This window comes from Sycon ciliatum, chromosome 1 (genome assembly GCF_964019385.1).
Source record: "Sycon ciliatum chromosome 1, ocSycCili1.1, whole genome shotgun sequence".
Classification (NCBI taxonomy): domain Eukaryota; kingdom Metazoa; phylum Porifera; class Calcarea; order Leucosolenida; family Sycettidae; genus Sycon; species Sycon ciliatum.
Genome location: NC_088643.1, coordinates 22,063,400 through 22,077,971, shown reverse-complemented (window position 1 = coordinate 22,077,971; position 14,572 = coordinate 22,063,400). Strand labels below are relative to the sequence as shown.

The 14,572-nt window shown below is 46.4% G+C and overlaps 2 protein-coding genes across 2 annotated transcripts in view; both read right to left on the bottom strand.

The window, feature by feature from the left end:
• Positions 1–1,000, bottom strand: part of LOC135818105 (DNA excision repair protein ERCC-6-like 2) — a 46,568-nt gene extending 45,568 nt beyond the window's left edge. Inside the window, exons 1-2 of the mRNA XM_065331434.1 lie at positions 737–1,000; positions 7–323 (exon numbers count right to left, since the gene is read on the bottom strand). Of these exons, the coding sequence (XP_065187506.1) occupies positions 7–323; positions 737–777 (358 nt within the window). The 5' untranslated portion in view covers positions 778–1,000. The remainder of the gene's footprint in view (positions 1–6; positions 324–736) is intronic.
• A 1,473-nt stretch (positions 1,001–2,473) lies between these two features.
• Positions 2,474–14,516, bottom strand: LOC135818096 (protein FAM114A2-like). Its single transcript, XM_065331423.1, has 17 exons — positions 14,148–14,516; positions 13,261–13,633; positions 11,957–12,085; positions 11,040–11,200; positions 9,948–10,032; positions 9,570–9,631; positions 8,986–9,063; positions 7,996–8,047; positions 7,538–7,590; positions 6,742–6,853; positions 6,490–6,584; positions 6,017–6,076; positions 4,749–4,850; positions 4,385–4,440; positions 4,145–4,229; positions 3,875–3,913; positions 2,474–3,157 (listed from the first exon to the last, which is right to left on the bottom strand). The coding sequence occupies exons 1-17, from the start codon at positions 14,412–14,414 to the stop codon at positions 3,068–3,070; spliced, it is 1,899 nt and encodes a 632-aa protein (XP_065187495.1). The 5' UTR covers positions 14,415–14,516; the 3' UTR covers positions 2,474–3,067.
• Positions 14,517–14,572: the final 56 nt, after the last annotated feature.

Genomic DNA, 14,572 nt, shown 5'->3' with positions numbered 1-14,572 from the left:
GCTTACCAGTTGACGAAGATGATATGAAGGGTGAGGAAGACGCACTACTCGTGCTAGGAGAGCTTGTCGAGTGAGACGATGGCCGGGGCGTTGTTGCCATCCTGGGCTTCTCATCGTTCTGCTCGCAGGTACTGCCGAGACTGTCCGCACCTGCACGTGAGCTATTGCCCAGCGCCGGTGTTGACGGCTGTGCATTATCTCCGGTTGGTGGTGACTCTGCTGCTGTCAGGCGTTTACGCTGGCCATGGCCTCCCAGGTGAGGCGAGTAGGACTCATCGGCTATTTTGCGCTTCGCCGGATAGCGTCCAGCTAACACGGGATAGCTGAGCACGGAATATATAGAGGCAAATATTCGGCGGGAAATACAATTGTCACTGGAGAGCTACAGAGCTGAAACCGGTGCAGGTCAGAGTCGATTATAGTGTAGTGTACAGCTTGAAAGAGATTCCGCCATGTTCAGACTGGGCGTTCCACTAATTTCCTCAGCATGTGCAGCGTAGTCTACTAACATCTAACTTGTCTGTACTAGAACTGATGCTATCCTAACATGGATACATGATGAATAGCAGGTATGTAATTCCATGCATTTAATACCCTCAGGCTAATAGGAGAACATGTATTACGCAAATCAACTCCCTTCAACTTTTAAAATACTTGAATTTCTTTGCAAAATATAGAGAGTTCGCCTAAAAACCGCTTTATCCTTTTTACAGACACGTCCGACTTTCCTCTTTACCTTTGGGAAGGGTAGGACTGGTCATCATCCATGCTGAACATGAATGGAACGGAGAAACATTGCCATATTTTCTCGATTCACTACTGGACTGGGGGTGCATCCAAAAAACCACAGGTGCTAGGTCCAATCACGCTCCACGCCACAATCCTTCCTTTTTACAGATATCGCTACTGAAATACAAACTTTGAGATGAGCAACGACATGACAGCAAGGTTGTAAAACACTTCATGCCAACTTTACTTGCAATGCTAATTTATGCACATGTTTTTGTAATCTTGTTCAGACAAGAAAAGCTTGGTCGATCGAGTCCAACTCCGCGGAGGCGTCGACAAATCGAAAAATGTGCACTTTCGCGGACTTTTGCCTTCTGAGTTGTCCGGCCAAAAAAAGTAAAAACGCAGAGAAAATCAAAGGACGCAAAGGGGCGCACGTGCGCACGTGCGCGCGCACATGCACAAACACGTGAACACGCGCTTTAGAGTTTAGTCCTTCACTTATCTTTGACTGGTCAACATTGTAGGTGCATGAACCATGTGAACTGTATAAATAATCATATTTGCTTTGTTTTCTCTTCTGCGTTGTGCTGCCACTCCAATCCAGAGCTGTGGCAAGTAGCCGTAAGGTGTTACTCACAAGCTTCCCCCCCCCCCCTCGTGCACAAATAATTGATGTCATACAAATACAACAATACATGTACATGTACATGAATATAAGTAATAACTGTCGCAATGAGTTTTCTGTCCCCGGGGAAAATTGCGGAAAAAAATCGCAAAAACGCGGGAAAAACGCGGCATAATATGGCATAATTTGCGGTGAATTTGCGGTAAATATGCGGTGAATTTGCGGTAAATATGCGGTAAATATGCGGTGAATAATATTGATGTGCGGCAATTTTCAGTGAGTATGTAGTGAAATCAATCAGTTACAAGTCTCTGGTGTAAGCACTCGTCATATTTGAGTAAGAAGCCGCCACGATGAGACGTTGCTGACCGAACAGTGCACTGTGTGTACGTGTAGTGCAACAAAAAAGTTCAAAACCGCGGGAAAATCGCGGAAAACGCGGTCTTTTAAAAAATCGCAAAAACGCGGAAAAAAACGCGGCCGCGGAATCGCAATTTTCCCCGGGGACAGAGTTTTGTACTCTTGCAGTCACAAAACTGCACACTCACTCCATGGTTATCGGGTGAGTGCCCAGCCGGTAGCCAGGGAGTAAGTACAATACCATTACCGTAAAGTACCGTTGATCCGCCCCCACGCCATGTCGCTTCCCAGCTGGGTTTTCGGCAGGGGGCGGGAATTAGATCAAGGCTGTCAAGTGCAGTACGATGTACAACAACGTAGAAGTTCAGACTCGATGCGCTGGATTGTGCACATTTTGATCCTGGATTGGCAAGTATTGTGTACAGCAGTGCATGCGTCGGTTCAACATCGTATTTCGTTGTATACGCCGAAGTCGCTTCACAAGGAGAAAATCGACAGGGGGCGGGAATTAGAGAGGGGGCGGATCAACGGTACTTTACGGTACTAGCGGCAAGAGTAGATAAACGTTTATCTACTCTTGCTAGCGGGCATTAGGCATTAGCATGTTTTAGTATGACAGCATTTCACAAGACGGAAGACGCAGTGCATGGAAAACAGTGTTCGCCACATGCTGCCATCGTAAAACATGCTAAACTATCAAGCAAGGCTTGCATATACCATACAACACTATTGTACTAGTCGCTGTGCCGGGCCATGCGAGCGGCAGTGCGGCAGACACCGCACCAGAATAGTTCATCTGTCTGAGATCTTCCTGCACAGATGACTCAACAATGGTGAGTGTAGGCTCAGTACTGGCACTTATAAAAATGTATGCACACATGATAATTGAGCAACCAGAAAAAGCAAACAGAAATAAGACCTGTCTTATGTAGTTTTAAAATAATGAGCAGAAGGTATAGATCTGGAAGCACTTGAAAAGCAAATCCTCTAAACCCAATTGGGTAGCTGGGTAGGTAGGTGTAAGTGTGGGTGCACTGGTTTACACCAGGGACTAGTACTCCCTGGCTTACATGGTTCAGCTGGAGCACATTGGCGGAAATCAGGTGAGCAGTGTGCGTCGAGTAGCAGAGAAATAATAGATTCAAAGTGGCAGCAGTGAAAGACACAGCGTGGAGGGGGAGGAGGAACTGAACATAAAGCCTCTGTCCAGGGGGTGAATAGCAAAGACGTGGATGACAAGCAGAACAGCAGCAGCATTCAATAATCAGACTAGGCTAAGCTAGCATTCTGCAACAGCATGATCGTATACTGTATGTGACGAGTAGGAGTATACCATGGGTAGTGGCTACACTATGCGAGTGCCCGCGTGAGGTACACGACTTGCACAGTGGAGAGCATGAAGTCACATCCGTCCCGTGTATATCCCACACTGTTTGATGCCTGCAAAGATCAACACAGAAGTGACATCGCGGTCAGGTCAGGCTTTTATAAAACTACATGCACTGCATGATTTTTGAGAACTTTGAAATTCCACTGTAGCCTTGTCATCTAAACCCAAATCTAGCCTGTAACATACAAACACACCACGCCAACTGATTTTTTTCCAAAATTTCACCCAGGATCTAGGAGGGCATCACCTTGGATATATGGGAAGATCCAAAGATGGCTTTATTTTATTTTTTTATCAAATTTTTAATAGGGCAATCCCCTTATGATACTGTAAAAGCCATTATTCTAACGAGGCGCATATATAACGATTTCCTAAAATTGACTGGTTTATGCGAACAAAAGGTAACGATTCTGACTCATTCTCAACGCTCAATAGCAACAGTATTGTATCGATTTCTGTATAACGATTTCTATTCTAACGACAGATTTCCCCTCGTTAACTCGTTAGAGTTAGCACTTCGTTATATATATTATGGCTTTTACAGTATCCTATTGAGAGTGGAGAAAGAACTAACTCAACAACTGACCAACTCGAACTCAATTACTGGATACGATAAAAGCTATTTAGAAGTACACTGGCATTGAAACAGTGCCAAAGAACCAGCTACATTCTTACACAAACACAACACAATGCTGGCCAAAAGTGGAATAACTATAACCAAGAGTGCATAAAGTACTCTTGCTATAACATCAATACTCAAACCCTACCTCAATGAATAAAGCTGTTACTGTCGCAGAAATCTTGTCCTAGAAGCGGAGAAAAAACACACAGACAAACACGCACGCACGCACACGGACACAGACACACGTTTGTATGCAAAACGCCATGTTCATTTTATCACCAACTCCAAGTGGATCCACTTCTGAGAAGCGAACATGTACCTAGTGAAAACAGTGACTTTGTCAGAGAAACATTGCCGTTTCAAGTTACATTCCCATTATCATCAAGGGTAACCACCTACAGCGTACAAAGCCCACCTTGTCTTCAAGTTCCAATGCGTTCAATGCTTTGACAAACGAGTTGACCAAGTATTCCCCTTGCCGGCAAATCTCTTGGGAGAACCTGTAAAACGATAAAAGAAGAGCGTACCAATCATTACAATCACCCATACTTGAAACAACAGGTACGGCATTGCTCTGCATAGCGCAAACAGCAATCCACATCAATACATTCAGACACACATGGAAATGGTCACCACACTAGCAAGGGATACGTACGCAAAACAGGCTTCGCACTTTGAGTTCGTGAAAGCTTCAGCATCTTGGCCACCACTCTGCAGAGAAAAGGCATCAAGAAATGGGTACTTTCAAAAAGGAACATTGCAGCACATGGCATTCGATGAATATTCAATCATGGTAAACATCTACTGCAGAAGAAGACGACCAATAAGTTACGAGTTATGACTAACAGTCCACCAAGGTAACGAGATATTATACAGTCAGATAGTGCGACAACAAGGCACACATCTGAAAGGGATATTGAGACATTCAACAACCTGACTACTATTTACTGCTATTGGCTCAACATCCGAGTTTCCTTTTGAAGAGGGAAACCTTCCAGTATGCATGACAGGGTTCTTACCTCTGCGTCGGGAAGCAGGGATAATTCAGCAACCTTGTGGAATACCTCTATACTGAGTGCCGTCACTTGGGCAAGAGCTCGAATCGCACTTTCCTGGATTTTCTGCAAGAGGCGACAATGGAGGGGCCGCAGAGGAAATGGGAACGTCGGAGTGAGAGAGGGATACAAGCAGATACAGATATCAAGGGCAAGCATGCAGAGATAAAGTGCAGGCAAGTGCTACTAACGTTACAGGCTCCAATTTACTCCTAGGGCAGTGAACACCAATGTGCAGGAGTTTTAGTTCACTAGGTGAAGCTCTTCACGGAAGTCCATCCATACTATAGCGGTTACGCGAATGATTTCACGGTGGATTTTCGAACGGGCTCAAGTACACGAGCGTGAATGAGCAGATTATCGAATGGGCACTACAAGTATGCAGTGCGAGTCGCTAGTGCAAGTACAGCGCTGTGCCGCGAGTCCGCGACTTCGCCACAGCATCTCAACTGATGATGTAATCGCATAATTTAGCCGTGGTTGCCTATACAAACCCTGCAATCGCCACGCAAAGTGGTCACTGGCTACCTCAGCCATGACTGTATTGTTTCAATTTGTTTGGAATAAAAAAATAAAAAATAAATAAAAAACCTCTCCACCAACTGTTCCATGATTGCATGAGCAGTACAGTACTACCGGGCGCTGAAGAATGATGTGCACACGGACGCACAGGCTAGAATTTTACCAGGTGCAGAATACCCATACGTACATGGTGGCTCAGCTATGCAGACATTCAGACATGAAAACAAAGAACGGCATAGGCTAACGACTCTGAACCAATTGCTCTTCGCCACCATACAGACAGTACTGTAGGATTGCATTCACACCCAACACTTCACAGTGGCACATGGTTTGTTAGTGATGCACAGCTTACTCAGTAAGGTCGATTCTTAGTACCTGTAACTGTTACGTGTCCAAACGTGAACATGGGCAGAAAAGGTCCTATACCATACAAGCATACAGTCATAACGTTATGAGTTGGCTGTAAGTGGGGCAGGCTGGATATGCTGGTACATGTAGATGCACCCCCCCCCCCCCCTCCACCCACCCACCCAGGCATACACCCACACCCAAGCATACACCCACACCCAAGCATACACCCACACCCAAGCATACACCCACACCCAAGCATACACCCACACCCAAGCATACACCCACACCCAAGCATACACCCACCCACACCCACACCCACCCACACACACCCAAGCATACACAAAGCACAGCAGACTTACCGCCAGCTCCATCTTCCCTTCTTCCAGCTCCTGGCATCGTCGCTCACACTCTTGCGCCGCCTACACCCAACAGATACACAGCACAGAGCACAACTTCCATCAAACGAAACCAGGCAGAAAAAGGAAAACCTGTAGATCAAAATATTCGTTGGTTTGAGGGAAAGATGCACACGTGAAAAGTCTGAAGAAAAAATTGACCGTCACCACCAAGACTTGAACCAGGGACCTTTGCTTGAGGCCAGCGATGTTCTAACGACTGAGCTACGGTGTAGCTGTCATACCAGCAGAGACCGCTCAACATTTCCTTCAGACTTGAAAATCAAAAACGAACATGACTTCAGCGATCGACTTCTCTGTATTTTTGTGAATAGATGCAGAACTGTTTTCGTGAAACTTGCACAATTTTTCGCAGATGCTGACACGAACGGTTTTGAGAACTTTCGTTTTACAGAGTCTCTTCACATAAATAGTACCTTTGACACACTGGCCAGGGACAAGCCGACACCGAACGTATCGATCGACTTCTGTACAGCGTCCATGAATTGATCCTTGTCGAACAGGGTAGTCTCTGCAAGCAGCATGTTGCAAAGGAGAAAGAACACACGGAGAACTCTTAGCACCCCACCAGTGAAGGAAACGAACAACAGCAGGTCAGTGATGACCTAAGTCAGAATCTGAGAGCAAAGAAATCATGCCCATACACATCTGCATTCCTACTCTCTTACCATCGCAGTCGTCCAGGCTGTCGGCGTCTTTTCGTGTCGTTTCGAATAGATCGCCATAGCGACGGGCCGTGCGAGACACTGCCGGTTCAGCACCGGCGGTCATACCACTCGCCTACAGGGTAGTTAGCAGCAGCAGCAGAAACGAAGACAAGCAAGAAACACACGAAAAGGGCACATGCAGTATTGAGTACTGTTGACAAGCGTGCATTGCGAATCTGACCATGACTGATGTTCAATACTCGGCAGAAATACAGATTGGAGGAGCCTCGGCGAACTGGAATCAGAGTTCAAGTATCCTCGTAGCATTCATGATCAATGTGCAAGTTTAGAGCCTGCACAGTGATCTACGTTCTACAGAGAGATAATCCTTCGATAGCTAACCTGGACCTGTAGTTTTCAGTTTTTCGCGGATCCGCCGTGCTCTGTGTAGTTGCGCCGAAACAATACAAACGCGACGAGGAGGCCAAGCTCCGCTTCAACTGTTTACATATTCAAATTTCCCCAGTAGAAGATTTCCGTTTTCAAATTCTTCCACTTTGGGCAACGTTTTAAGTTGTTCCGTTTTGGTGTACTGCTCCATGTCCCGTGTAAACGAACCATACATCTGAAAGAATTCTGTTGCGTTTCCTCCCTAGCATTGCCGCGTTGACCATACAAACAATCAACCAAAACCAGCGTGGATGCCTCCTGCCGCTGGACCCACTCGCCAAGAGTTCAATAAGGAGATGAACAGAGATACAATGATATAACTAAGCCCCGACTGGGCTGTGCGGCACAAATTCAATGCACAACTTACCATGGAGGTGCTTTGCCGAGACAGCAGCTCCAAGGCTTCCAGGTGGATCATTCCTGAAATAAAGCGAATAAATAAGCACAAAAATTACTAAAGCACACAGCAATGAAACCATAATCCTTGAAAAAAAATGCTTCATGTCAACTATAGAGACTCCCAAGATAGGTATCCATTCATCTTTGGAGAATCCGTGAATAAACAATGAAATACAATACAATATATTAAAGTCATGCTCCACTACTCCATCTTAGTATAAGAAAACTGTTACCAACAACACTCCAAAATGTTGTTATGGCGCTTGAGTGATCTGGTTCGGGAAGTAATACGACTGGAGCAACTCGAATTTTGAAGACAGACGAGCCAGTGCATTCCACCCCCCCCCCACACACACACCCTCAAGTGCACAAACGCACAGTTGCAACCAGTTGAAGATGGCAAACGTGCAGCATGGGCCTTCTTACCGTGGTATTCTTCAAAGAAATCATTGTAGCCTTTCTCACGCGGTGTCAGTGCCTGGTCAGTGCAGCAAACACACATGCAAGAGCATAGAGTAAGGTGAGCCCATACCATCTCCGCTAGTCTACAATACAAGATAGGGGTTGCAGGAGGTCACCAAACAGTAGGCCTTGCTCAATAAGGGGATTACTCACTGGACTACAGTCGTGCCTCTTCACTCGTTTCGACTGTAGTGCACACGTAAAACCTGGTCTCAGCGACCACCCATAGGACCAGCCCATCGCAGTCTTTGAACGCACAATCCACACACCTGGTGTCCAAGAACAGTGGCCGCTTGACAAGGTTTCACCAGCAGTACGCATGCCAGTAAAGAGGAAGACTTCCTTTTGTTTACTCCTTTTCCTGGGTTGAAACGTAAGACCAGGATCGAGGGCACTCTAAAACCTGTCAAGGCAGCCACTCTGTGATCAGACGACCACCTCTCCTAGGGGACCACTACTGCTAGGACCACATGTTGTTGTTTCCAGTCAAATGACCCTGCATACGAAGACTGACCGTACACAGGGACCACGGTCAGGTCCCTTCAGCGGTCGGCTTTGGCAGGGTTTACTGCGGTCGACGTAATCATGGATCACTCTTTACTTGCTGTCAGACCCTGGATAACAAATGGCTGGGTTTACTTAAAAAAAACAAAAAAAAACAGCTGGCTGAATACTCCTGTCGTGGACATGAAAATCCGGTCACACGTCTAGCGGCCCCAGGGTACTGGCCATGCAGCCCACCGTGGATAGCGGAACATGCATTATGCGCTGCAGCGCGCTGGTCGCATCGGACCAACATGACTTTATGCACTGCACGCAGCGTTCTGTACGCGCTGAGGGCGCCGGCCCCGGTCAATCGACTGGATTTCCATGTCCGCTACAGTAGTACATGTACGCATACAAATGGCCACAGAACAGGTCAGAATACTAGTTGACATCATTGTTGCTACTCACAGCCGGTGCCCCGGTGGTCGCTGATCCTTCGGCTTGCGTCTTGATCACTTCAGTCTGCTCTTGCGCCTCACGCAACATCTGCAGAAGCGACAAGCAAGCATGCATACATCCACAACGTCCCGACTGGCTTACAAACAAAACCCCGGCGCAACCGCACTTACACCACAGGCACAATGGGTAGCTAGAAAGCCTATAGGCTATGTTGTAGAAGCTGCATGGCCAACTGGACTGGGGTCATGGGATGTACATTATACATAGGGGCCCAGGAGACGGAAACGAGCCTTCAGGCGAAGATAATTCTTGCCCAAAAAGACGAAAAAGAAGCTTTGTCCATTTCCGTCGCACCTCATGTGCATGTGCGACGAAAAGCACAACGACAAACTGTCTTTTTTCATTTTTGGACAAATGTTTTTTTCCCATCCGAAGACATGCTTTTCTGGAAAATTTCCTGTCCCTGGCCCATGTTATTTACACACATGATCAGCATTAGACTTTGAACAGCACAAGGAGAGGTGCTTCTATAAGAAGCATGCCAGCAGGAACACATCGACATCACCATGCATGCCTCTATTGGGCTACTTCACCTGTGAAAGGTTGGGGTTCTTGGCACGGCCAGAACGAATACGCTCACGGCTGCTCCGGAATCCTGAGGCAAACAGCGAAGCGGAAAGCGAGCAGGAAATTGTAGTATACCGGTATGTACTTTTAGCACATGGTACTAATACGATATTACAGCCATGGTCAGTAATACTCAATATTCATGGAAACCAAAGCACGTTCGATAGAATGCAGTCAAATATCTGCACATGACATGGATACAGAGCGATCACCCATGGAAAGTCACACACAATGCAACACTACATCTGTGCATTTGACAGTGGCAAGATATGCAGTATAGTATAGTACACAAACGCAACAGAAACACAGGAGAATGGTAATACATTATCATCATCGTGACTTACCAGGATCATCCTCAGTGAGGACTTGAACAGTCTTCTTCCCAATCAGTTCCAGTGTATCCAGACTTCCGGCAACAAGCGCTTCACCCTAGCATTAGCAACAAACAAGAACGATCGACAAGATATGTTACACAGACACACACACCCATGGCGAGAGGAAAAGAGAGAGAAAGAGAGAAAGAGGAGAGATAGAAAGAGAGAGAGAGAGAGAGAGAGAGAGAGAGAGAGAGAGAGAGAGAGAGAGAGAGAGAGGAGAGAGGAGAGAGAGAGAGAACAGTTCGCGAGTGATGTATCACTCTCCAAGGCGAAAATAGGACAATACAAGGAGTACATCACTACAGTCCATTTCAAAACTATAGACGCGCAGGGTTTTTGAAATATTTCAAATTTGCCTGGAACTTTTTGAGAATAGTTTTCGGAATATTGCTCAGGTCCGCTCCACAATTACTCTCATATAGTTTCTAAACGATTGGATAACAGACGCCCGATTTGGAAAAATTTATGCACAAAGTGATTACAGATTTTGTGGTATAGATGCTGGCATAACGGTTTTTGCCTAGGTACGCGTCTATAGTTTTGAAATGGACTGTAGTAGTAAAATCAGCAGCCTACAGTCTGTGTACACTGTAGAGCATGGTCCAAGTCAAAACAAGGGCTCGTAGCTTGCATGAGCTCTGTGACAGGCGCTGACGAAAGCCAACATAGAATATAGAGAGTGCAGGGCAAGCATCAGCACAGATCCATAGTTGTAGAATTACTTGAAACAATGCTTTCAAGGCGAACACTGACAAGCTCCGGAAATATTCTTTTTCTAAAACGGGCAAGCGGGGGTGATCGCTCTCCTCAAAACACAGGAAATGGAACTACAATGATAGGACCAAACACTAGATACAATGACAAGAACTTCTGAAGAAGGCTCTTCTATTTATTACTGGTCCACACAGTGAGAAAACTCCACTGAACTCTCCCTTTAATAGTGCCAACTTCAACTTAAAAATGATGGCCAACATTCACTGCTTTACCCAAAATGAACTTCAGGCAACATTCCTGCACGCAAAGCAAACAAATAATGCCTATCAAAACAAGAGAGCCTACCCGTTCTTGAATAACAGCACTGATTCCCGAGATTCCACCGAACATGTCAAACAAGCCAGGACCAGCACCAGCAGCAACAGAATCTCCAGCAGCTGCACCCGTCGGAGCTGATGGGGCACCCTCTTGTTGAACTTCGGGAGTCGAACCAGACTTTCCTTGCTCTACCACAGCACACAATCAGCCAGATACGAGACATGTCGTAATGAGTTGATAAGGTGCACAATTGCTACCGATTCAGCACCAAAGGAAATGTGGGCTTATGCCAGTCTACTCATTATTCACAATCACACAAATCAGGCCAAACATTGCAGTTCTAAACTCACCTAATTTCATGGTGCTACACACACAAATAGACATGAAAAAGCACAGCCTTGGCAAAGCGTGTTCCAAAATGGCTGCCATGTCAGACTTCAGGGTCGTCGCAAATATTTTTTTTCGTCGCCCTGAAACGAACATCGTTTGTTTCGTACTCGGGATTCCCTCCGAAATAAGCGCCGCTTGCTATGCTGAAAGACGAAAATCGCACGCACGCACATGTCATGTACAGTTGACTTTCGATTTTGCCCCGTGATTTTGTTTCAGGGACGACAAAAAGCTTTGCGGCGACCCCTTAGTGCATATGAGAACGTGCCACGTAGGGATGCCATGGCCCGTGTGACTCCATGTTGTAACAGTGCAATCACACATGTGTAGAATCCGTTCTATTCGACCGTGATACATGGTGCACTATGGTGCAACATGGTCATAATGCTACTGGCCATTGCATGTCCATTCCGTGACACGCTGTAACACTGCACTTGCACGCTTGTAGAATCCGTTCTATTTGACCGCGATGCATGGTACACTATGGTACAACATGGTCATGTTATTGGCCATTGCACGGCAATTCTCGGACATATAGCAGATCCACTACTCACTGGTTTCAGTGGCTTCACCTGCAGGACCTGGTGCCACGCCACCGAGCATGCCGAAGAAGCCAGCCGCGGCGGAAGCAGCGCTTGCTGTTACAGATGCCGCCTCTTCGTCGCCTTTAGCCTGCACTTCCTCTGCAGAGATGTGCCAAAGCAGAAACATAACGAAATGAATGAATGCCAGTGCCGTGCAAAGGTTTATACACCTTGCAATTCCAAATTGAATAAAAAGCTAGTACAGTCGACCTTGCAAATAAAGCCCTTCGATTGTACATGAGGAAAGTGTCAGTATCCACGAGTTGTCTTTATTCCCGTAGCTATGCAGAAGACGTTACTTCAGTAACGTCTGGCGCTAGCCAGGATCCACACAGCTTTAATTTGGTGTTTGTTTGTGTGTTTATGTGTTTGTGTCACGCCTGGCGCTATCCCGTATCTGTCCCGTACCGTACCGTACCATCAAACACAGCTGGCCACATACAGCTGGCCGCAATATTCAAATAGGGCTTTCAAACGCAAGATCATAACGTGAAGCAACTTGGTAGATTGAGTATGAATGCGAAGTGTATGGGGGAATGCATGTAGGCAAGAGTATACTCTTGATGTAGGAGAATTGAAAAATTTGTAACATCCCTATGCTTTTTTGCCTAGGTCATCAAGGCGGTAGACGGTGTCGTATTACCCTCGACCGTACCTGTCCCGTACCTGTCCCCTACCATACCGAGCCATCAAAGACGGCTGGCCACAATGCATATTCAAATAGGGTTTTCAAATGCAAGATCATAACGTGAATCGACTTGGAAGAATTAGTATGTATGTGAAGTGTATCGGGGATGCATGCAGGGCGATAGTGCGGGTTCGAATCCGAGGTTATGTCTAAAAAAATGGAAAAATTTGTATGAATTTATAACATCCGTATGCTTTTTTTGTCTAGGTCATCAAGGGCAAAAAAGCATAGCGTAGGGCCCTGAGCTTCCAAGCTCTCTCGTTCGTGATGTTGAAAGTACAGTACTGTCGGGCGCCGAAGAACGATCAGGCTAGAATTTTACCACGCTCAGCATACCAATGTATACGGGGTGACTCAACCATGCATAGACTGTAATACATGAAGATAAGAACGGTCTAGGCTAGGAGGCTGACCGCCAGTTCTTCGGCGACCGACAGCACTGTATGCAGTAAAACGGGCACAAGGTCCGAAGATTGTGTCGATATTCGCGAGTTGTCGTTACACCGGAGGTCGTTACTCACAAGGTTGACTGTACATCAGGAAACCAACTAGATATACAGCACAAGTCCACCGAAATGTTCTTTACCTTTGGTAGTCTCTGTGGCATCAGGTACTTGAGGAATAACTGATGCAGCCAGACTCATTCCCCAAGAAGACCATGAGCCCCAGCCACCGCCACCACTAGCTGCTGCTGGTGCCGCAGGTTGAGTCTGGACAGTTGGCTCAGGCTTAGCTGGCTCAGCAGGGGCTTGCGCTGCTGTGTCCGTCTTGGGTTCATCTTTGACGGGCTCATCCTGGGTGTCGGTGGCAGGCGTTGCCGAATCGACCTCCGGCTCATCACCGCCAGCAGCCAAGTCAGGTTGGTTTGTACTAGAATCGATGGCAACGCTATCTGGAGCATCGTCTTTCTCACCAGTGACAATCTCAGCGATCTCCTCTTTACCAGATTGCACACATTCCTGCAGTGTTACAAAGCAAGAGATAGTAGGCTCAGAATAGGAAGAAAAAAAGGTCATTGTGCTTGGTCAAATCGAGATGGTTTCTTAACAAGGGGTCCATACATTGTACACGATCTCGCTGGGTCAAGTGCCTGGGGGTTTTGTTTTAGAATTTTCAAGTTTGTCTAATACATGTACATGACAATTTCCAACTCAAGGACACCACCATCTGGGACAAGGTACCAGACTTTGATTGGCGAACTTAGTACTTCAAGGTCATCAAGACAGTAGGCTTCTGACCTCCTGCCTTCACGACCAGAACTGATTATAGATCACCGTTACATGACCAGCGAGGAATACCAGGCGGCATCGTCTAGGAGGAAACTGAATGCATGTACCGTACATGCTCTTGGTGAGAGTAATCAGTCCAAATCCAACTGATGGATCTGCTGCAAGACTAGGTTATCTTACTGTAAATCTATGTAACCCGAAACACCAGAGCTATTGCTAGTGTGGTTGAAGTTGATAAACTCACACTTTCAATGGTTTCGCCTACGTCTTCAACACAGACTTCAGGGCTATCAGCAGTGGCTCCATCTGCACAAGCAGTATTCTCGGCAGTTCCCACTGAACCAGAACTCTCGCTAGCTGTAGGGTTCTGTGGTGAATTATCACCATCACCTGCCTTGGCTCCACCTGGAGATGGGCTCACGTTCGCCTCACTGGAAGGAGCTGAAATATCCAGCGAGTCCATCTCTTCAGCGCTGGCATATTCGTCCGTATCAGGCTCGGAATCACTCATTGTTTTGCTCCACTTGATCCAAACGAGAAGAATATGGTAAACAAAGTCAAAGTGCTTGTGTTGCCAAGTACAAGTGCCTAGTACTAGTAGTAGTGAGTTGAATGGCTCCTCTTTCTTTCAACATTCACGTCAAGACAAGTGAAGACAAAGCATTGTTT